Source organism: Sus scrofa, chromosome X (assembly GCF_000003025.6).
Source record: "Sus scrofa isolate TJ Tabasco breed Duroc chromosome X, Sscrofa11.1, whole genome shotgun sequence".
In the NCBI taxonomy this organism is placed as follows: Eukaryota; Metazoa; Chordata; class Mammalia; order Artiodactyla; family Suidae; genus Sus; species Sus scrofa.
This window is the reverse complement of record NC_010461.5, coordinates 125,168,556-125,191,600: the sequence shown is the minus strand read 5'-3', so window position 1 is coordinate 125,191,600 and position 23,045 is coordinate 125,168,556. Positions and strand designations below refer to the sequence as shown.

General features: G+C 54.2%; 1 protein-coding gene across 3 annotated transcripts in view; it reads left to right on the top strand.

The window, feature by feature from the left end:
- The window catches only part of GAB3 (GRB2 associated binding protein 3), a 50,933-nt gene that overhangs the window by 17,480 nt on the left and 10,408 nt on the right, over positions 1–23,045 (top strand). For 2 of the 3 annotated variants that reach the window (XR_002340617.1, XM_021079896.1), the window contains exons 2-8: positions 7,589–7,892; positions 9,909–10,122; positions 10,580–11,037; positions 18,880–18,935; positions 19,388–19,595; positions 20,960–21,041; positions 21,869–21,971. Coding sequence is in view for 2 of the 3 variants with exons in the window: in XM_021079896.1 (XP_020935555.1) it covers positions 7,589–7,892; positions 9,909–10,122; positions 10,580–11,037; positions 18,880–18,935; positions 19,388–19,595; positions 20,960–21,041; positions 21,869–21,971 (1,425 nt within the window). In the remaining variant the exon portion in view is untranslated. Of the gene's footprint in view, positions 1–5,288; positions 7,252–7,588; positions 7,893–9,908; positions 10,123–10,579; positions 11,038–18,879; positions 18,936–19,387; positions 19,596–20,959; positions 21,042–21,868; positions 21,972–23,045 lie in introns of those variants that run through there. The other variant, XM_021079897.1, reaches the window with a different exon arrangement.

The following is a 23,045-nucleotide window of genomic DNA, read 5'->3' as shown; positions in this document are numbered from 1 at the left end:
CTGAGTAGCAAGCATTCTTTTAGACATTGGCACTTCAAAAACCACATAAGCTTATTAGGCACATGACAAAATACTAAAGTGTTTGCAGCACATGTGGCTGAATCACCCTTATCAATCGTGAGCAAAAGGTCAGCAGCTGAGTTAAAAACTGGGCAAAGTATTTGCAGAACGGTTTACAGGTGCTCTTTTTGCTTTGGCCTGTGTAACTGCTGGAGCTTTAAAAGAGGTTTTTTTCTGAGAAAGAAAGTCACATATTTCTGACTACGTGTTTATATAATTCCCCTCTGTGAAACTCATCAAGAAGAATGAAAAGAATCCAAAATAGAGCAGGAAGATCCACCCAAGTCATGGAAAGACCCAGACCACTTATACGTCTCATCTGCTCCCCCCTGCCCTGGGCAGAGTGCAGTTTTGACAAAATGGGAGAAAGCTTTCCAGAGGATTCCAGTGAAAAATCCCTGACTTGGAGATGATGAGCCAGTGACATGGGCTGATCCTCCATCTGGATTCTCAGAAGTCAGGAGCGGAACAGGAGGGGGATTCAAGCGTGGGCAGGTGGGCAGCGGGGCAGGGCGTGGGGCCTAGGCGAGCACTAAGGGCCTCCCTGCTCGAGAGCGCCCACGCTCAGCTGCAGGGAGACTTCCTGGCGGCCGGGCTGGTTCTAGACCCGTGCTCGTCGAGTCACTCAGCAAACCTTTCTGCATCCTGGATCAGCAGGAAGGAGGCCATGGGAATTCGCCTTGAACTGTGAGCAATAAAAAGAGTCTTCCTTCTGACAGATGGATGTGCTTTGAGCCAAGCTGGTAATGACACCAAGGTCCAGCTGAGGCTGTTCTCCTCTCTGGGCACCTGGGGAGACGTGTGCGGGCAGGTGCCCCCTGGGCCTCAGCTTCTCCCAGGCCAAGACAGGAGCTGAAATCCACGCCGTGGGCCCCTGGGCCGAGCAGCTTCTATTGATTCACAGTTCTGTGCCGCCGGGAGGTGGTTTTGGCAACTTCCTGTCATCGAAGCGCCGTTTAGAGCTGATGAACCAGCCCAGAAACATCCCTCCGGGGCCGTGAGCACAGAGGCCGAGGGGCCGGCCGGCGCAAGCTGGTCCCCGTTTCCCTGCGGGTCCTGTTCGGGGAAGGCCTTTCCAGGCGGCATCGTTAGGTCAGTGGCCGCCCCGGTCTTTTCAGGGCAGGTGGAGGTTGCGTGTGTAAGTGGGAGTCTGCGGTTCAGGCACGATCCATTTGGATCGCATGCGGAACGAGGCCGAGCTTGCCCTGGACACCATTTTAGCTACGTGTCCTCAGTGCAAAAAGCTCCCACAGCTCGAAACTCAGTGCCCGAGGGACCAGGTTTGCCGAGGGCTTTTTCCAAATCCGCGTCTTTCCGGAGACAGCGAGGGAAGGCAGGCCTCTTGGAGAAACCGGTTGCTTCGTCTCAGTCCTGCGGGCAGGTTGGAGGTTTCATTGAATCCACCCCAGGTGCTCAGACCAGTTCCGGGCACACGTGTGACCTGGCGTTAGTGCTCTTGGATATTCTGGAGGGTCTGTGTCACCGCGTCAGTCTGTCGCTCTTCTCGTCAACGGACTCCCTCGGGGATGTGGGTACTGTTTTTTCCTTTTTCGTTGTAGTGCAAATGTACATACACCGCTCCTGAAATCATCAGTGTCCAGTTCAGAAATCACGAGAAGCCACCCCGGACACGCCGTGGAAGCAGATCCTGTGGGCCCGGCCATCTCCGGGACAATGACAGGAAGTCATTCCACGCCCGGGACAGGCCCAGCTCTATCTGGTAGCAAGCACGAGGTTACCGGCCATCAGGCTGAAGGGTCACGGGCCATCCCAGGACGAGTGGCTCTGGGCCAGGACAGAGACGGGGGGTATAACCTGCTGCTGGAAATTCCCGGCCCTGCCCTTGGGCCCCAGGCCTCTGGGGTCCCGGCAGGGAAGCAGGAGGCGGAGTAGAGCGCGAGGAAAGCAGAGCATTCACCAGAATTTCGTTTCTTCCGTGATGCTTACCCTCTGCAGCACCTTACAACCCCCAACTGCTGAGTGTTGGCAGTGAGGCCACCGGGAAGGCGACGGCGCTCAGGCTTAAAGGGTCCTGGCAAATCACCAACAATCTCCGAGTTGTCACCCTTCGGTCACCTCTTGTTCCAGGACTGCATCCAGGATGCCCGGGGGCCTCACTCGGTCGTCAGTGATTGAGCTGTTGCTGGGCTGTCTGAACACCAGTTTTTACGAAGTGCATGTCAGTAGCAAGACAACAACGGCTGCAGCTTGAGTTAAAGCACCAGCTCCACACCTTGGCTGCCTGCAGGGCCTTAGCAGCACGTTGCCCTCGTGGCCCCTCTAATCTGAGGCACCTCTCGCGGCCTGACAGCCCTGGGCAGAGCAGCGCAGAAGAGCGACCCGGGCAAAGCCATCAGGTGGCCGGAGGCTGAGCACCAGACCCTGGGGGTCCGGCCACTGGGCCAGGCCCGCGTGGAGCACGGCACGGGTCCGAGGGCAAGAGGCCCGCGGTCCCACCGGCAGCTTACGTCAAAAACTGCCATTGCCAACATGACAGCAGCCTGGAAGGACCGAGTCCGAGGGCTCCAAGTGCAGCTCCACATCGGCTCCGTCCCGCCCAGGCCGGCTGTGGAGGCAGGTTGCTGACCCGTCCTGTGCACACGCGAAGGAAATGATTTCATAGCTTTGGGATTTCGCGCTGCGGAGGGGGCAGGGCGCCGATTCCGCTGAAACAAAGGGACAGGAATCACTCTTGCCAGAAAAGCAGTTGAAGTCAGAGGTGTCTCTTTACAGCCGCAGAGACTCTCAGGATGTTTCTCAGCTCATTTCAGTGTCTTTCGACAGTGGATGCAATCCAGACGGGCCACTTCAATGTTATTGGCGTGAATTCTGGAGCCCAAGAAGTGAGGCCTGCTCTAACCTTTCTTGCGCGAATGGAACTGAGGGCAGGAATGAAGTGCAAAAACTTCTTTCTCCACTGTAATCTTTTTTCTTTTCTTTTTTCTTTTTCTTTTTTTTTTTTTTTTCTTGTCTTTTTAGGGCTGCACCCGTGGCATATGGAGGTTCCCAGGCTAGGGGTCCAAGCTGCCGGCCTACACCAGAGCCACAGCAACACCAGATCCGAGCCGTGTCTGCAACCTACACCACAGCTCACAGCAACACCGGATCCTTAACCCACTGAGCGAGGCCAGGGATCGAACCCCCATCCTTGTGGATACTAGTTGGATTCCTTTCCACTGCACCACAACGGGAAGTCCCCATTGCAGCCTTGATAAGCTGTCTGATTAACTGACAAAAGCTCATTTTAGCTGTCTTTAGCCGGAAGGCCCAGTTTCATCCCGAACAACATGCTGCAACATCTGGATACAGCATTTGCTTTGTCTGAGTTCAAAGGTCCTGCTTAGAGACGCCGTCTGTGTGGGTCACCATCACACCCCGTCCCGAGCCCCTGGTCATGAGGTTTGTTGTGAACCCACAACACTTGTCATGTTTCTCAAGAGTGGTGTTTTCAACCTATAGGTCTAGGACGCCACGAACTTGTGTGTGAATTCATTTATTTGCAGAGCCTTTACTGAGCAAATATTGTGTTCTGGGCACCCGAGAAGAAGCAGCGATCAAGACACCAGTAGGGGGGCAGGGGTGGGCGTGGGGGCCAGACGTTACTCCCCCAACACACAGACCAGAAAGGAAAACTCTAGGTATTGAGAGTGGTATGTGCTGGGGGGTCCGAGGAGGCGACAGTTACGTTATAGGCTTGGTGACAGGAAGCTGAGATCTGGCGAAGGGATATATCAGCAGAAGGAGCAAGGGGGGCAAGGGCCCCGATTCGGTGTGAGGTGGGGTGGCAGAGGCGGCCGCGGGCAAGGCACTGGGAAGCCTCTGGAAGGGGCTCATCAAGCGAGCACCGCGGATGGGTCCTCTGCTGAGAATGAGTTTCTGGGAGGACTCGGGCTGGGGCGGCTCCCTCGGGGGCCCCTCGGGGGTACATGGAATGTTTCGCAAGAGGAGTCAGCAGAGCTTGGCTCACGATTTGGGCTTGAGAGTAGAGCAAGGTCGGCAGGCAGAATGACCGAGTGGGTTTGGGGCACATGAAAGTGAGGGCTTCGCTGGGGGCACGGTGACGCTGAGAGGCGAGGTGTAGGTTGGCCGCGGCTGCCTTGGCAAAGCTCTGGCGGCTGGAAGGTCAAGGCCTGGGCGTCTGGCGCGTTACATGAATGACCTTGTTGTGGCTCGATGACCTCTGTCTGCAAACGAGCGGACATTCTGAGATATTGAGGACTAGTTGGGGCGTGAACTTGTGAATTTTGGAGGCGCAAACACGTCACTCCGTAGGCCCGAGGCCACGCTCTCTCTCTCTCTCTCTCTGTAAACAAACTGCGGAGTCAGCAAGTTGCACTGGTTCAGAGGCACCTCGCCCCGGGGCTCCTGCTGGCGAAGGAGGAGGTGCAATGAGCCTCTAACACCGCCAGCCCTGGGATCTGGACACAGCTCTGTGTTCGAGAAAGGAGCACAGATGTTTTCCCACAAGGTTACCGGATGTTGCAGGGGTCTGTCGCTGGAGATGATACTGGTGCGGTGTTCATGAGTCACCTTAGTGGCCGTGGCAGGAAAAGCCCATCTTTTGATGGTCAGACCCCATCCGTGCGCAGTGGGACACCAATGCCATTCTCACTTCTAAGTGGCTTTCAAACCCATACTGTTTTTCTGTCCGTTTCTCATTGGCTCACTGCAGTCACACCACAAGGGCAGTTTCTTAAATTCTCCATTTAACAGATGTCACGACTGAGGTTCTTTAATGGCTCAAGGTCACCCAGAAAGTCTGTCCTGAACTGCTGACCTTAGCCTGCTCCATGACCTGCCCAGCTGAGGAGCCCAAAGACGGAATCGGGGGTCCGAGGCAGCCGTGTGAACATGACCCCGCACGCGTGCTGTCAGACAGGCCACGTTTTCACATGGACGACTGGTAGGCGAGCCCCCAGTGACCACCCCTGTAACCGCATCTCCGCTGACATGTATCGAACTCACTTCTCTGCATTGTAAATGTTGTTGATGGAGTTCCCGTCGTGGCGCAGCAGAAACAAATCCGACTAGGAACCAGGAGGTGGCGGGTTCCATCCCTGGCCTCGCTCAGTGGGTGAAGGATCCGGCGTTGCCGTGAGCTGTGGTGCAGGTCGCAGACGCGGCTCCGATCCTGTGTGGCTGTGGCTGTCATGCAGGCCGGCAGCTGTATCTCTGATTCGACCCTTGCCTGGGAACCTCCATATGCCACAGGTGTGGCCCCAAAAAGCTAAATAAATAAATAAATACATATATATATATAATTAAAATTACAAATCGTGGCAATTCTCACTTAAAAAAATAAAAATAAATGTTCCTGTCACTTGAAGGCCATCCCTAGACAGTATCATACGTGGAGTACTTACTACTCAGCCCCGCAAAGCATGAAATCATAGGCCATTGGCAGCAAACATGGATGGACCTACGCCTTATCATGTGAACTAAGTCAAAGGGAAACAGCATCTGAGATCACTTATATGTGGAATCCAAAATATGACAAAAATCAACATATCTGTGGAACAGAAACAGAGCCCCAGACATAGGAAACAAACTCAGGGTTACCAAAGGGGAAAGGGGCTGCGGAGGGATGAGGTAGGAGTTGGGCCTCAGCAGACACCCGCCGCCGTATGTGAAAGAGAGAAACGAGAAGCACGGGGAACTATTCACTGTCCTGTGAAAAGCCATGATGGAAAAGAATCGGCAAAGAACCTGTATGGGTATGTGCACAAGCGGACGGCTTTGCTGTAGCCGGAACCTCGCACGGCTTTGGAGCACAGCCTGGGTGGATACAGGCTTAGAACACACGGACGAAAAGAGGTTTCCCTTCCTGCGTTGTCCTGGGGAGGCGGGATGAGGCTGTTCTGGTCCTTCCCTTTCCCCTTCGCCCGTAATGAAGTGCGTCTCTCGCACCCTCTGGGGCTGATGAATTCTTTTTTCTTGTGCGACATCATGAGGAAGGCATGGCTTTCAGTGCAGTGGATGGAGGTCAGGCCCCTGCCATGACTGTGTTTAGTGAAGCTCAAATTGTTCCATCTTCAGCTGGGCTCCTGGGTCCTTTTGCCAACGTGCCTGCGGAGGTGTTTCGCTGTGGAGAGGGTCACTGTGGCGCGGGCCGATGGCTTCTGGGGTCTCTGTCGCTTGTCCCTCTCCTGCAGAAGTCCAGAGGCCTGCTTCCACCTGCTTAGCCAGGGCTCCATCACGGCTGCTTTGGGAGGATCCCACCTCTCAGGCGGAGATGGAAAACGAGATGGGGGCCGGCCCGCCTGCTCCCTCGATCTCGCCCGCAGGCCGCGCTGGAGGGCGCAGCGGCCCAGGGGGCGGCCCGCCCGCCTGCCTTCAGCCCCAGCCCCGAGTCCCGCTGGGCCTGCGACTCGCGGATGCCCGCGGCATTTTGGTTCTCCCTGGGTTTTTCCGTCTGCCCGCTTTCCTGCTGCCTGGGAGACTGGCTCGCTCCGCTGCCCCCATGTCTGCCTGTGAGGACGTCAGCAGATCCGTGTTGAACGAATGGCCGTGTCATTGTCTCCCTAGCGGCGGGCACACCCCCGGGCTGGAAACCCAGTCCCTGCAGCTCTCTGCCCCTCTCGGCAGGACCCCTCCTCCATGTGCATCGTGTGTTTTTAAAGGATGAGAAATCGGCTTCTGTAAAACTAAGAGCAGTTAAGTTGAAACTCGTTTCGGCGTCCAATGCGACTTCCTCTTTTCAAATCATTTTTGGGAAGTACAGCAAAGTTCCTCTTCACATTTCCCTACCCAAGTGGCCTTGGGAAAGTCTGGGGCACCCCAGGGCCGCAGGGCCGCCTCTCTCGTCCGCACGGGCTCCTGCTCGGGTTTAGTGGCTCCGCCCCGTCCAGTACCTCATCCCTCAGCCCAGGAGGACACAGACCCGCTGTTATTCCGCCCGTCTTAAAAACAAGAGAGTTGGGCAGTGTCGCTCAAGGCAGAACCAAGGCAGGGCTCACCTGCCGGGCCCCGTCCCCTCCTGACAGCTGCCCTGAGCGTGGTCCTTCTATTTGAATCATCAGTGGGGCTTGTGTAGAAAGACAATCACGCCTCTCTCCTCGCCAGCGTGTCTGACGTTTCTTTTCTCGTTGAGCAGTTCTCTCCAAGGTCAATAGCCATTCACACGGGCTATGGCACATGATGGGCCGACAAGGCCTCTGATTTGAATGTATGATACTGGCTTTTAGATTTGAGGTAAGAACGCGTCCTTCCCGTTCCTCATTACTATGATGTTTTTGAAGCCTGAAGTGCACACGCCTGGGCTGCATCAGTTGTGCCGACCATATAACTCTCGCCCACCCGTTGGCACGAACCCCACCCCCGCACACCCCAGGAATGGCCAAGCCTTAAAGCCACCGACTCGAAGATGGTGCGCTGGCCCTTTGGTCCAAAGCCGGGTGGGCTTTGCCTGTCACCGCGAAGGTGGCTGGTGGACTCTTCAGCTGTGCTGGGCGTGAAATAGGGTCTTGGCAGAGTGCGGGCAGCAGGAGCCACGGGCCTGGTAACTCCCCGTTGAACTGCCTCTCCGCAGGCCTGGCGCAAGCGCTGGTTCGTGCTCCGGCGGGGCCGGCTGAGCGGCGACCCGGACGTGCTGGAGTACTACCGGAGCAAGCACTCGAGCAAGCCGCTGCGCGTCATCGACCTCAGCGAGTGCGCCGTGTGGCAGCACGCGGGCCCCGGCTTCGTGCGCAAGGAGTTTCAGAACCATTTTGTCTTCATTGTCAAGACCACTTCCCGAACCTTCTATCTGGTGGCCAAGACCGAGGAAGAAATGCAGGTCTGGGTGCACAGCATCAGCCAGGTCTGCAACCTTGGCCGCCTGGAGGACAGGGCAGGTGAGAGCGGAGCGGGCGGCGCTGGAGGGCCCCGGGAGCAGAAGGGCCGGGATGCTCCCCGGCGCTGCTGCTGCTGCTGCTACTGCTGCTGCTCTGTCCCCATCGTTAAGCCGTGCTGGGAGCTCCGGCTTGTCTGCTGTGTATTGGGCTGTTCGGTACTCGCTGGCGGAAAGACTGAGCGGGGCGGCTTGTCACAGGCAGGGAAGACGTCCTCTTAGCGCCAGGTGGCTCGAGCTCTCTGCAAGGGGAGTCAGCTCTAAGTTTGGTCTGAGCTGTTTCTGGGCAGTGAGAGCAAGTGACTCACGACGCTGGCTCTTTTTTTCTCACTCTCGTTCTCTCTTTTACACACGCGCGTGCGCGCGCACACACACACACACACACACTCACACACACACACACACTGCCTGTTCTATATGATACGCTGGCTGTAACGCACTTGGGGTTACAGTTACCTCCCCTTTATGCATTTTGTCATTGGGCCCCTGGCACCAAGGCCTGATGCTCAAACTACAGGACCTCAAATCTAGTTGCTGTTAGCCTCTTAGTCTAGTAGACAGAACCCTCACCCTAACCCCGTTCCTGGCCGAGGTTGCTGCAACATTCCCGCCGGGCCTGTTCCGATCATCTGCCACGGAAATAGCCACCTTCTAACACTAGGTGGCGCGGAAGAGTCAGACTTGCCTCCCTCTGTGGGACGGGCGACTTGGTTAGCAGGAAGCACACACACCCGCACATGAGTGTCCCATGAAAGAATGCCACATGCATTACCCTTGCCACAACAGAGCAGGTTCACTTGCAGAGCAGCAGTGAAGCCGTCCTGGCCTGGAGTCCGACGCTGTGCAAACCAGCAGAGGCTCCCTGACCGTCTTCCAGCCTTGCCGCTCACTCTTGGCCCCCAGTCCCTGCCTTCAGCCCCGCGTGGCATGTCGTCGCCTCTGTTTCTGTCCTCATCTGCGAGTTACGCTAAAACACAGATACGTGATGGGAGATGGAAATGAGCAAGGCACCGGGCAGAAGCCAGAAAGCTCTCACGCGGGGCTGGAGGAAGCCGGAAACCCTCCTCTGGCCTCTTTCATCCCCTTGTAGGCTCCCGAGGTTTTAGGAGGATGTCAGAGCTGGGCTCTCTTCAGCTGAGAACCCAGAAGCGTGAAGGGCTCGTCTCTGCGGCTCTTCACATACAGTAGTTGGCTCTGTCTCCACCAACCACGGGTGTGTGTCCTGGCCGGGAGCTCCGTTAACGCTTTTGTGTCCTAGCTCGTCCTATCCCTGACGGATTCTGTGGCATGCGCGCCATTGGCACATCCGCTTTACAGATAAGGAGACGTGCAGCAAGCGGATCACTTGCCCAAGATCACAACAGCTGCTCTGGGCCACTCTAACTCAGGAATCCTAAACTCCTGCCAGCTTGGTTCAAAAGGGAAATAAAATCAGGCTTTTCATGGGCAGTCAGTCTGAGAGTGTGACTTTTCGTGGGGAGTCTTTTCCGCCTTTGCCTTAGACATGCTAACAGCGGAGGCGTGTTACCTGTCTGTCCCCTCCGGCTCTGAGTCCAGTCTGGGCAGGGTCTTTGTATTGGCTGTCTTGGCAGACTTGGAACGGTTCCAGGCACATAGTAGGTGCCATCGTGGGCATCTAGAAAGACATAAATATTTTTATACGCATACATGCATGTGTGCACACACGCATCCGTGGGTATGTGTGCATGTATCTGCTACGCATTGAGTATTCGTTGAGCGAATAAACAGTGACGCAGGGCTGCGGCTGAGGGCCGTAAGGAAGCCGTGCATAGACCGTCTAAGGGCAGGTTCGTAGGCCCAGAACGCTTGGGCTTTGCTCCTAATCGATTCAACACTTCACCCCGGGAACACGGGCCTTCTGTCGCAGACGCTGTTTCTAGCTGGGGGAAATGGCCTCCTCCTTCAGGACAAACGCCCACGGGGATTTGCCTCTTCTCTTGGGCCTCTGCCACGCTGTTGGGGACACGGTGTTGCAGCCGGGACCTGGTTTCTCGTGCAGGTTCCTCGGAGAGCCCCCCGCCACCGGCAGGCGCGCAGCCCTCTCCTGCCAGCCCCCTGCACGCCGCCCGTGCCGTCAGCTCCTCCTCGCCGGGGGGGGACCCGAGCACTGGTACCGTTGCCACTGAGGAAACCAGAAGTGAGTCAGAGTTGCTCTTCCTTCCTGATTATCTGATTCTGTCCAGCTGTGAGACGGGGCGGCTGCACCACGCCAGGTACGCTCTGCGCCCCACCGCGCTCGCCTGCCTCTTGCACACGTGCTCGCGGCGCCTGCCGAGGGCGGGTCGCTTCGCTCCAGCATCTTCTCGTGGCTGTGTCTGCAGGGACAGAGATCCCTATCAGCCACTACAAAGGCCAAAGCATGTGGCACACCAGACGAAATGAGTCATGCGTTTGGCCTGGTGGTTTTCGTTTCTAACCCTGCATTTTCATATGCATCTGACACTTAGAGGATGAAAAAGTCCACAAACCCTTTCGTGCCTGCATCAAGGGGTTGGTGTGACCGAGGGTGGTAGCTGTCACTCTAGAGGTGAAAAGGAAGGCGGCACAAGAGGCATGGCGATGATGCCAGCGCGGGTTTTAGGGCGGATCGCTGGTGTCGCTGTGGGACCAGCTACAGCTGCCGGGGCCTTGCTGCATTTCCGTCCAATCCCTGTGCTTTGCTTCCTTCAGTCTACCCACCAGATGCGACAGCTGGTCGAACTCAGACCGCTCACTGGAGCAGACTTCATCTGATGACGTTTTTGTGGACTGCCTGCAGCCCCCGCCCTCCGGTAACTTGGGGTGCCCCTCGCACCTCAGCAACGGGTCTCAGGAGGCGCCTTCCACGAGGCCCCAGGCTGCCCTGATCTGGGGGAGAGACCACTTTTCTCTCCCGTCGCCAGAAACTTCCTTGAATCCCACCATCCAGATTGATAAAAACCAAGGCTCCTTGCCCTACGGGGCGAAAGAACTAGACGCTCTGGCCAGCATGCCACCTCCCCGGCCCCCCAAGCCGAGCCACCTCTCTGAACGGCGCCGAGAGGAGCAGGTCCCGCGCAGCCCGGCCCGCAGCATCAGGAGGCCTGAGTGCGCTGCGGTGCCGCGAAGAGTCTCTCTGTCCGGCTTAGACAACGTGCGAGCCGAGAAAGGTAAGTAGTCAGGTCCCGGGTATTTGTTTGGAGCCACCCAGGCACCCGCGTGGTACCCAGGGGTGTCTTTGGCCTCACCCGGACCCAGCTGCAGTCGCTCCCTCCCGCGTGCCGGCTGAGTCCCGGCGCTGGACCGCAGCGCTTCTGTGTTTCAACAACCCCGCCAGCCTCATTTGTCACATCCCAGCTGACAGGTCCTTCCCGAGTCAGCCCCGTCCAGGCCCTGCTAAGGGGGCCCTGGCGGCCCGGCGGGAGCCGTCTTTTGCCTTTTTCTTTGTTTATTTTTAGGGGTTGCCTCTCGAGCCCCCTCCCTTTCTCTCTGTCTCTCTCCATCCAAATGGAATCACGCCCAGACCGCAGCCTATTAAAGCCCTGTTTTAAAGGAATTCGGGAAATTTAAGGAATGCAAACGTGAATTGGCTAAGTCTCTCATTGTGACTGACCAACTACATCACACCGACAGCCCCCATGTCCCTAGTGATGTAACCATTGCACGCGTTATTCCCTGATGAGATGAGTGTATGCTGATGACACAGAATGTCTTTATGTGATAACATGTGCCCAGTGGACCAAAAGGGAAAACTGAAAGAATGGTAAGCAGGTTTGGAAAGTGAAGGGAGTAAAACCAGTGAAATACTCGAGTGTGAAAAGGCATCGAAAGTCTCGTGTCGGGGTTTCCGCTGTGGCTCCGTGGATCACGACCTGGCTGGTGTCCATGAGCATTTGGGTTCGATCCCCGGCCTTGCTCAGTGGGCATCCACTGTGTGTATCGCTCAGCAGGATCTGGCGTTGCCGTGAGCTGTGGATGCCTCATTGCTGGGGCCGTGGCGTAGGCTGGGGGCTACCGCTCCGATGTGCTCCCTAGCCGGGGAACTTCGGTGTGCCTCGGGTGCGGCCCTAAAAAAGGGGGGGAAAAGGTTCATATCGGGAGTCCCCTGTGGCGCAGCAGGTTAAGGATCAGGCGTTGTCACTGCTGTGGCTCAGGTGTGACTCCCGGCCTGGGAACTTGCACATGCCGCTGGTAGGGCCAAAACAATGTTTTTTAACATCTCATAGCAAAGAACAAAAAGTGAAAATATGAAACAGTTAGGTCGTCATCTTTTACACAAAGTGCAGCGAAGACTCCGGCCTTTGGTAGGTTCTTGACGCCTTTGGGTGTCCTCCCACGGCGTTCCTGTCAGGGTCGGGGAGTCGGGTCGTTCCAGGACCAGGTGGGGAAAGTCTACGACCAGCGACCAGACCAGCGGTTGATCTCACGCTCAAACGTCTCCCACCCAGTGCGTGCGATCCTGGATTCAGGACCTTGCGCTCACCTTCCCTTTGAGAAGCTGTGAGAGGGGAGGGTGTGACATCTCCCCGCTGGTCCGAAGCCTCCCTCCACCTGCTCCCGCGAGGAAGGCGTAGCTCCCTGCGGCCCATCGCGCCTCCGCCCAGCAGGCTGGGTCCCTCCCTCGGCCGGGACACAGCGCGTTCCCATCTGGTTCATCCTGACGCTAGTGTTTCTCCATGGTCTCTGTGCACAGGTCTCGCTCTGCATGATGGATGCACAGTCTGTTCTATTTGGGAGCGGGACCTGTGATGTGTATGGCTCTAGAGATTAATGTGGGAGATTATCTTTTGAAAATCAAAATGAACTATCTTGAACTGTTTGAATTTCCCGCCCCCTGATCCCTTAAAGGCAGTTAACATAAACCTTGAATTATAGGACTTGTCCTCGTGGCTCAACAGTAACAAACCCGACTAGTATGCACGAGGATGTAGCTTCGATCCCTGGCTTCGCTCAGTGGGTTAAGGATCCGGCGTGGCTGTGAGCTGTGGTGTGGGCCGCACACGCGGCTTGGATCCTGTGCGGCTGTGGCTGTGGCTGTGGTGCAGGCCGGCAGCTGTAACTCTGATTCGACCCCTAGCTTGAGAACTCCCATGTGCCAGAGGAGCGGCCCTAAAAAGACAAACAAAACAAAACAACAAAAACCCCCTTGAATTATAGAAAATTTCACACACATTTCCAAAAGGGGGGCAGGGTTTAACAGCCCCCGCGTTCCCCTCTCCATTGACCGATGACTGATCTTACTGCATCTATACCCGTGGATTATTTTGAACCATTGTACTTGCCATCATTTCATTCACAAATACTTTAGCCTATATAAAATATAAGAACTTTTTAAATTCCAGCATGTATATCACCTGTATTCCTTGAAGTATCTTTCCTGACTTAATGTCTATAGTGTTTATATTCCTTAAGGTTTTCAATTGCAAGTGATTATTTAGTCAGCAACATCTTTAACGCAACACGTTCCTCGCTTGCTTTGTTTTTATGGTATAAGTAGCGCGTGGATACATTCTTTTTTTTTTTTTTCCATGGCCACACCCACACCACATGGCAGTTCCCCGGCCAGGGATCGAATCCAAGCTGCAAGTGCGGCAGCTGTGGCAGTGCCAGATCCTCTAACCCACTATGCCAGGCTGAGCTGCTGCAGCCAGATTCTTAACCCACCGTGCCACAGCGGGAACGCTCACGAACATGTGAAATCTGAGGATATTTACTGTAATGAAATTCGCTACCGTTAGATCACAACATCACCAGTCTCGCCTGCCTCTAATCTGTTTTCCAGACCACAGTCAAGTGATCTTTTAAAAATGTAAATCAGATAGTTCCTGCTAAAAAGCAATTTCATGACCTCGCTTTGCACTTGGAATAAAATCTGAATTTCTTACCCTGGCCTGTAAGGCTCACTGTGATCTGTCTTGCCTACATTCTTTATCCTTCTTTCGTCTGCCAGTGTTACTGAGATGTTACTGACACACAGCACCGTGGAAGGTTAAGGTGTACAGTGTAATGATTGGCTTAAACAACGAGGGCCACAGTAGGTGCAGGGAGCACCCATCACTCGTGTAGGTACCAATCAAAGAAATAGAAGACCAGTTTGCCTCGTGAGCAGCACTCTCGGGGCTTCATCCTTCCGACGACCTTCGTGTAGAACGAGCACCATCCCGAGGCGTTTCTTTTCCGAACACTGCGAGTTTGTCCTTTTTGACACTGCCGTCCGCCAGTTCCCCCTTCCTCCAAGGCCACTAGATCAGTGTCCCTTTCTGTCTTGACTCCCGGTGAAAGAAGTCCGCCCACGTGTTCTTCAGAAGGGCCGAATGCTTGTTCCAGGCCAGTTTCAGATGCAGCTGCTCAGGGTCCAGACAGGCATTCGCAGCAGATATATTGTGACGATTTGGCATCCTTATAGTACATCCTTCTATTTACATAGGACTTATTTTATTTCTGTCTATAATTTTTACGGTTTTTAGTGCGGTCTTGTGTATCTCAATGTATTTCTAAGTATTTGTTATTTTTTATGTGGTTCTCAATGGTTTTTTACTTTAAACAATTTCTTCGCTGTTGCATACAAATAAATTAGTTTCATACTTGGATTTCGTAGCTACCTTTTCTAAGCTATACACTTATTTGCATTGTCTTTGTATACAATCACATCACAGAAAATATTAATAACTGTTTATTCTTTTATAAATACTTATATCTTTCATCCTTTTTTTCCTTTTGTCACTGCTTGGGCTAGGAAGTCCAGGACGTCTTATTCCTGTTCTCAGATGGAGGCTTCCAGTGTTTCACTCATTAGATTAAGGACATTCTCTGATATTCCTACTTTGCCAAGTGTTATTTTTTTATTTTATTTTATTTTTATTTTTAGGGCCGCACCCTTGGCATATGGAGGTTCCCAGGGTAGGGGTCCAATTGGACCTGCAGCTGCCAGCCTACACCACAGCCACAGCAACTCGGAATCCGAGCCTCGTCTGCAACCTACACTACTGCTCACAGCAGTGCCGGATCCTTAACCCACTGAGTGAGGCCAGGGATTGAACCTGCATCCTCATGGATACTAGTCTTTGGTTCATTAACCACTGAGCCACGAAGGGAACTCCAGTTAATGCGAAGAAGTTCTATAGCTGATTTCTTGAAGTATAGTTGATTCACAATATTGGTTCCAGATGTATAGCATAGCAATTCAGTATCTTTACAGATTATACTCCGTTAAAAGTCATTACAAAATAATGGCTATAATTCTCTCTGCCGTACCTTATATCCTTGTAGCTTATTTACTTGATACACAGTCATTTGTGTCTCTTAATCTCACCCCCATCCTGCTCTGACCCCTTTCGCTCTTCCCACCGATAAACGCTAGTTGGTTCTCTGTATCTGTGAGTCTGCTTCTTTTGTGCTATAATACATTCCTTTGTTTTGCTTTTTAGATTCCACATGCAAATGATATCACACAGCATTTGTCTTTTTCTGTCTTTTTTTTTTTTTTTTTTTTTTTGGTCTTCCTGTCTTTTTAGGATCGCACCCGTGGCATAATGGAGGTTCCCAGGCTAGGGGTCCAGTCGGACCTGTAGCCTCCAGCCTACACCACAGCCACAGCAACACGGGATCTGAGCCGCGTCTGCGACCTGTACCACAGCTCACGGCAACGCCAGATCCGAAACCCACTGAACAAAGCCAGGGATCGAACCTGCGTCCTCATGGATACCAGTCGGTTTTGTTCAGTGCTGAGCCACAACAGGAACTCCTGTCTTTTCCTGTCTTATTTCACTAAGCATAATATTCTCGAGATCCAACCACATTTTTGCAAATGACAGAATTTCGTTCTTTTTTATGGCTAATACGCACATGCACGCCCCCCCCCCATCTTCTTTAGCCTTTACCCGTCCATCTGCTGATGGGCACTTAGGTTGCTCCCATGTCTTGGCTGTTGTAAGTAACACGCTATGAACGCTGGAGTGCATGTGTCTTTTTGGATTAGAGTTTTCCTCTCTTTTCCTGATAGATGCCCAGGAATGGAATTGCTGGATCATAGAGTAGTTATGTCTTTAGTTTTTTGAAGAACCTCCATAATATTTTCCTACAGTGGCTACACCAATTTACATTCCCGCCAACAATGAACCAGGGCTCCTTTTTGTCCACATCCTTGCCAATTTTACTTTTGTCTTTTTGATGATGGCCATTCTGACTGGTGTGAGGTGACACCTCATTGTAGTTTTGATTTGCATTTTTCTAATAGTTGGAAATATGCTGTGCTGCTTTTCATGGGCCTGTTGCCCATCCGTATGTCTCCTTTGAAGACATGTTTATTCAGGTCCTCTGCCCATTTTTTCATCAGGTTTTTGATAAATGAGTTGTATGAGCTGTTTCAATATTTCTCCCAGTCCGTAAGTTGTCTTTTCATTCTATCAGTGGTTTCCTTTGCCGTGCAAAGCTTTTAAATTTAATTAGGTCCCATTTGTTTATTTTTGCTTTTATTTCTTTTCCTTAGGGGATATATCCCAAACAGTAATGCTGCGATTTATGACAAAGAGTTTCTGCCTATATTTTCCTCTAGGAGTTTTATAGTATCCAGTCTTACATTTAGGTCTTAATCCACTTTGAGTTTATTTTTGCGTGTGCTGTTCCAGAGTGTTCTAATTTCATTCTTTTCCATGTAGCTGTCCAGTTTTTCCAGCACCACTTATTGGAGAGACTGTCTCTTCTCCACTGTATGTTCTTGCCTCCTTTGTCATGGATTAATTGGCCGTAGGGGCTTGGGTTTATCTTTGGGCTTTCTATCCCGTTCCATTGATCTATATTTCTCTTGTTGTGCCTGTACCATGCTGTTTTGAATACTGTACCTTTGTAGTACAGTCTGAAGTCTGGGAGTGTGATACCTCCAGCTTTGTTCTTTTTTCTCAATATTGCTGTGGCAATTGGGGGATCTCTTGTGGTTCCACATAAATTTTAGGATTATTTGTTCTACTTCTTTGAAAAATTGTCATGGCTATTTTGATGGGAATTGCATTAAATCTCTGGATTGCTTTGGACCCTTTAAAGAATATTAATTCTTCCGATCCAAACACAGGGTATCTTTCCATTATTTTGTATATTCTTCAATTTCCTTCATCCGTTTTGTACAGTTTTCAGAGCATAGGTCTTTCACGTCTTCGGCTAGGTTTTTTCTTGGGTATTTTATTCTTTTTGATGTGATTTTAAATGAGATCATTTTCTTACTTTCTCTTTTGGACAGTTTGTTACTGGCATGTAGAAATGTGGCAGGCTTCTGTATATTAATCTTGTATCCTGTAGCCTTGCTGAATTCATTCAGTAGTTCTAAAAGCTTTCGTGGAGACTTTCGGGTTTTCTATATAGAGTATCGCTCCTTCCATTCTAAATAATAATCTTGCAGGGTACAGTAACCCGGGTTGCGGGTTTTTACTTTTAGGGACTTGGAATATATCTGGCCACTCTCCCCTGGCCTGCAGCATTTCTGTAGAGAAACCAGATGAAGCCTTATGGGGGTCCCCTGGTAAATGAATCTTTGTTTTTCTCCTGCTGCTTTTCGAATCCTCTCTTGAACTTTTGCCATGGAATTGTGCTACACCTTGGTGTGGGTCTGTTTGTGTTCATTTTCTTTGGGACCCTCTGCGCTTCCTGTACCTGGACATCTGTTTTCTTCCTTGGGTTTGGGACGTTTTCAGCCACGAGTTCTTCAAATCCATTTTTTTTTTTTTTTGTCTTTTTTGCCATTTCTTGGGCCGCTCCTTCGGCATATGGAGGTTCCCAGGCTAGGGGTCGAATCGGAGCTGTAGCTGCCGGCCTACGCCAGAGCCACAGCAACGCGGGATCCGAGCCACGTCTGCGACCTACACCCCAGCTCACGGCAACGCCGGATCGTTAACCCACTGAGCAAGGGCAGGGACCGAACCCGCAACCTCATGGTTCCTAGTCAGATTTGTTAACCACTGCGCCACGACGGGAACTCCTCAAATCCATTTTTGATCCCCTTTGCTTTGGTCTGCTTTTGCTAGCGCCTAGAAGAATGGAGTTTTTTCATATGCTTTGATACAAATTAAATGAGTCCCCTTTGGCAGAAAAGCTGCTGGTCTTCATGGCTCCCCTTCCCTTGGGAGAACTACTGCTGAGTGAGCTGATCTTACCTGGTGTCTGGTAATCTTCTTTTTTTTTTTTCTTTTCGATAAATGCTTCTCAATACAATATACAATCATTTTGTTGTATGCTTTTGGTAAATTTTCAGAGTCTCCAAGTAGCTGTGCTTTTACAGTAATTTTATATAGTTTTGTCATTGCTTTTTGGGGAGTGGCTTTTCTGAGCGCCTCACTCAGCCATTCCAGTAGCACCACCTTCCTCTGCTAATATTATATTTAGGATTTTTGTATTGATAATCAAAAGCGATATTGGTCTGGAGTTCCCATCATGGCTCAGTGGAAATGAATCTGACTAGCAGCCATGGGTGCAGCCCTCAAAAGACAAAAAAAGAAAAGTGCCACGAGAGCTATACTTGCTTCGTAAAAAGAATTAGAAATATTCCTTAAATTTCTAGACCCTTTTTTTTTTTTCGTTTTTGGCCGCCTTGAAGCACATGGAGCTCCTGGGCCAGGGATCAGATCTGAGCCGCATCTGTGACCTAAGCTGCAGCTGTGGCAACACCAGATTCTTGAACCCACTGTGTCGGGCTGGGGATCAAACCCGGGTCCCAGCACTGCCAGGAAGCTGCTGATCCTATTGTGCCACAGTGGGAACTCCAAGCTTCTGAACTCTGGAAGCTCAGGAATCCATGTAACAAGGAGCATTTGTTAGTCACTTGCTCCCCCTCCCCCGGTCACAGCAACAGCCGAAGCCACGCAGAAACCTCTTCAGAGTCCGCTCTGGCCTCCGTGTGCCGCCAGGGGCCCGGCTAGACGGTCGCCAGCCCGCGGGAGCAGAGCTTGGGGCCCGCGGCGCGTGGCCGGGAGCCTCGTGGGGCTGGTGCTGTTCGCATGTTCACCACCCTGGCTTGTCTCTTGCAGCCGACGTGGAAGGCCAGGCCTTGAGACACCGAGACAAGCGACTCAGTTTAAATTTGGTAAGTTTGGTGCTGGAGTTTCTTTAAGCCTTGGTTTTACCGAAAGATAGCCTGGCCTGTGTGTACCTCGATGTCCTGTGAGACTCGGCACGCGGAACCCCGAGGAGCCTGCCGGGCGCCCATGAAGGCTTGAGCCTGCCTGGGAACCGGTGGCTTTAATGTTCTAGAAGGACCCTGCCGACTCTCATGGGCCAGATTCCTGCCCCACTCAGGGTAGCTCCTGAAGCCGGCACATCAGACCTAAAGACGTGGCATCCGTTCAGCAGCCTGCCTTCCAGCACGAGGCCCGGACAGGATCCCTGCCTCCGACGCTGAGTCCAGAGGCAGAGCTTGAGTTAGGGGCCTTCCTGAGGAAGCTGAGTTATTCCGGGACCTGTCGCACCCGCGCCCCAGCCTGCGGCCGAGCTGCCCGCTGGCCACGGTGCTTTGCAACCCGACCCGTGCTCTTGCAGCCGTGCAGGTTCTTCCCGGCGGCGCAGCCCGCGGCCTCAGCGGGGGCCGAAGAGAGCTACGTGCCCATGGGCCCCGGGGCTGTCGCCCAGCGCGGGCCTGCTGACTACATCCCGATGAGCTCCGGAGGCAGCTCAAGCCGGTGGCCCGAGCTCCCCGCAGACCTGGAGCCCCCGCCCGTGAACAGGGATCTCAAGCCTCGGAGGAAGCGTAAGCCACCGCAGCAGGCCTGCTGGGCACAAGGGGGCGAGGTCCCTGCGGCCACCCACGCGGGGCAGTTGCCTGGCGGAGCCAGAGCGGAGGGGAGGGACGGGGATGGGGTGGCAGGGGCTGGGGAACCTGGCGGCCCCAGACGGTGGCATGGGACAGAGTCGGGGCGCGAACTCTCCCGGCGGCCCTGCACACGCGGGCTCCCGGCCACGTGCATTCCAGGGCTGCTCCTTGGGCGACGAGGGGCGGGGCGGCAGCACTGACACGTGGTCCCAGTGGGCGCCTGGGCACACGCACCTCTACTCCCGCCGGTGCCCAGCCACAGGCATTTGGGGCCGCCGGGGACAGAGAAGGGGGGGCGCCGCGGCGCCTTTCCTGTGTGTCCCTGGCATCCCTGGCATCCCTCCTGCTGGGCCGGGCTGGGCGCTGGGGGCCGGGAGGCAGCAGAGGGGGACAGAGAGCCCCAGACGCCCCTGGGGAGAGGAAGAGGAATCGGCAGTAAATAGGAGAACAGACCACGCCATGGGGGATTTGAAGAAAGAACGATTCACTCTGGTCAGAGCTGATTTCCCAGGGCCTGCGACTTGAGGTAGATGCTGTTTGCTCAGTGATTCTCTGCCCGGCTGCCGAACACTAGAAGCGGCCAGTGCAGCTGAGGAACCGCACGTTATGTTTTATCTCCCTGTGATGCACTTGCATGTGGACAGACTCGCGTGCTGGTGGCTCCCATGCTGGGCACTGTGAGAGCTGCTCATCGGAGGGTAGAGGTCCTGGGCAGACTTGGGTCCCGGGCTCATCGGGCAGGGAAACCTGATGCCAAGAGAGACCTTCTCCCCAGCGGCTGCACGATCCTGTGTCCTTGTGCAGCCTGGGGCTCCTGGTCTGTCCCAGGTAGTCCATGGAGAGAGACACGAAGGCAGCTGGGCAGGGCCATGGTAGTGGGATGCGGGCATGGGCAGCTCAAGGAACATGGAGCTGAGATCCAAAGGTGACTGTCACCCAGCAGAGATGGGGAAGAATGTTCCAGGCAGAAGGACCTCAAGTCGGCAGTGGACCGGAGGGGTGGGGGAGATTAGAACCTGGTAAGAAGACAGGCAGCCCGGCCAGGGTGAGACAGGTGCCTCCGAAGCCTAGAGCCCGGCCGGACCAAGAGCGCACTGGCGGTCAACGTGTGCTGGCTGCCCGTGACCCCGGCTGCTGCTGTGAGCCCTTGCTCAGAGTCGCCCTGTCTGCTCCCCGTGCTGCTGCTGAGGAAGCATGGGTTTGATGTGCTGGGCAGGTGGCAGGTCACAGTTGGACAGCCCGGAGGACCTGGCCTTGCCCCTGAGAAGTGACCGCGCTGGGTCCTTTGTGCTGTCTTGCAGCACGGCCGCCTCCCCTGGACCTGAGGAGCCTCTCGACCATCCGGGAGCACGCGTGCCTGACCCGGACCCGCACGGCGCCCTGGTAAGGCTGGGGCCGCTCCCGCTCTTGGGCCTCTTGGTTAAATGTAGCGGACGCCCACCGGCTCCAGCTTAAGCCAAGGGACGGCCGGGTTCCTATCCTGAGCCCCCAGCATCTTCTGGATCACAGAGGGGGTCCAGGCCCGAATCGGGAGCTCTCCCGCATCTCACATCTCCTTCTCCACGTCTGCTCGCTGCTCTTGCCTTTGACAACTCTCTGCTCAGTCGCACAGTCCTCGGGGCCTCTGCGTGCTGTCCCTGGGTGAGCAGGCTCAGCGACAGCCACGGCAGAAGGGCCCATAGTGCCCACTGGGCTTCCAGAAGCCCAGCTTTGTGAAGGGAGTGGGGAAGGGAGTCTCGGAGGAGGAGGGTGGTTCATGGGCTCGGCAGACAAGCCCCTTAAGTGTGTCTGCACGCGCTCCTCTCGCCTCGTAGAAGCGGCGACTTCAGAGCCCCAGGCCTGGCCCAGGAGCGGGACATGAGCCGTCTGTTCTCGTTCTCACGCTTCCTTTCTTTTCGTTCTGACTTCATCTGGAGACAGGAGCGCCTCAAAGGAGCGTTTTTCTTTCGTTCTGCTTTGGTTTTCCCTAGAGGATGCGATGCCGAGGTCTCAGCTTTCTAGAAAGCTCCCGAGGCATGTCCCATGGCGGGGCTTTGAGCGTTGGACGGGAGGCGCTGGGCGTCTCCGCAGCCTCAGGGGTGGCTTCGGCCGGGAGGAAGTCGGATCCGGAGGGGGAGGGCTGAACGCCGCAGGGGCCCTGGCAGGTCTTGGCTGCCTTTCAGAGCAGCTGTAAGACATGGCTTTGACCTCCTCTATATTTTTGTTCCCAGCAATCGAACCAGCTTTCTCTCTCCGGAAAGAAATGGTCTTAATTCTGCGAGATTTTTTGCCAGTTCTGTTTCCAGAGAAGAGGAAGAAAGCTACATCCAAATGGTAATCCCATAGTGTCACACTCCTTTTATGCTTCGCTCTGATCTATGCTTTTAGGAGTTCACCGCAAAGGAAACATATCTTTCAGGGAGTCCTGAGCAATCTCAAGACAATTACTTGATGGTAATAACAGGTTACAGTGTCCGCCGGGCTGGGAACCAACTGATTCCTTTCCTGCACTTCTCAGCTCCGCCCACTCGTTTGAGTCCGTGTGTCCCGAGTACCCAGGGCTGAGACGTGTCATGGGAACCGGAAGGGCCAGCCGTGCTTGTCACCAGGGCTGGGATATTGTGTTGGACCCCGGTGGGTTTGCAGCCGCCGGACTGTCCAGAGTCTAGGCTGTGAAAACTGCACCTTGGACGTTCCTTTTCTACCCCCCCACCCCCGCTCCCCCCCCCCGCCCCCGCCCCCGGCAGCCCCGCCTGACTGCCTCGGAACCGCCCCAGAAGACAAAGCGCTTCAAGGCCCATGGGACGGGCCCAGTGTCCTGGGTCATGGGTGTGCCGTGGTCTCGGGAAACTGCTGTTACAGGGGCTTCCCTTTGACCTGAGTGGATAGAGACCCACCCTGTCCCCCGCCCTCCGTGGCCCCTTCTCGTCTCTTTACCATGGACTCTGCTGAGAATGGGCTCCTGAGGAGAGAGGGGGGCCTTTCCCACCTCTGGCAGTGATCAGGCCCTTTAGCCAGAACCGTGGCCGTTCTGCAGTTTCGAGATGTAGGAGGCTATAGAGAGAATCTCGGTTTGAACTGTTTTGAAAAGGGGTGTCAGGTGGACCAAGTTCAAGGCCCTCCAGTGCTTTGGAGGAGATGGTTCCGCCTTCCGGCACCCGACGGCCGCAGGCGGCCGCAGCTCTGAAAACACTGGCCGTGGTGCAGCCGTCGGTCAGTCGGTCGGTCGGTCGGTCGGTCGGTCGGTGCCTCTCTGCTGACAGCGCTGGGAGTACACGCGGCCGCCTGCAGATGGAAGGTGACTCATGGACACATCCGCTGTGCTAGTCCCAATATTTTTCACACTTTGTAATGGCCCTTGGGAAACTTCTAGAAGAAAACACTCATAAAAGATACTGACCAGCTGTG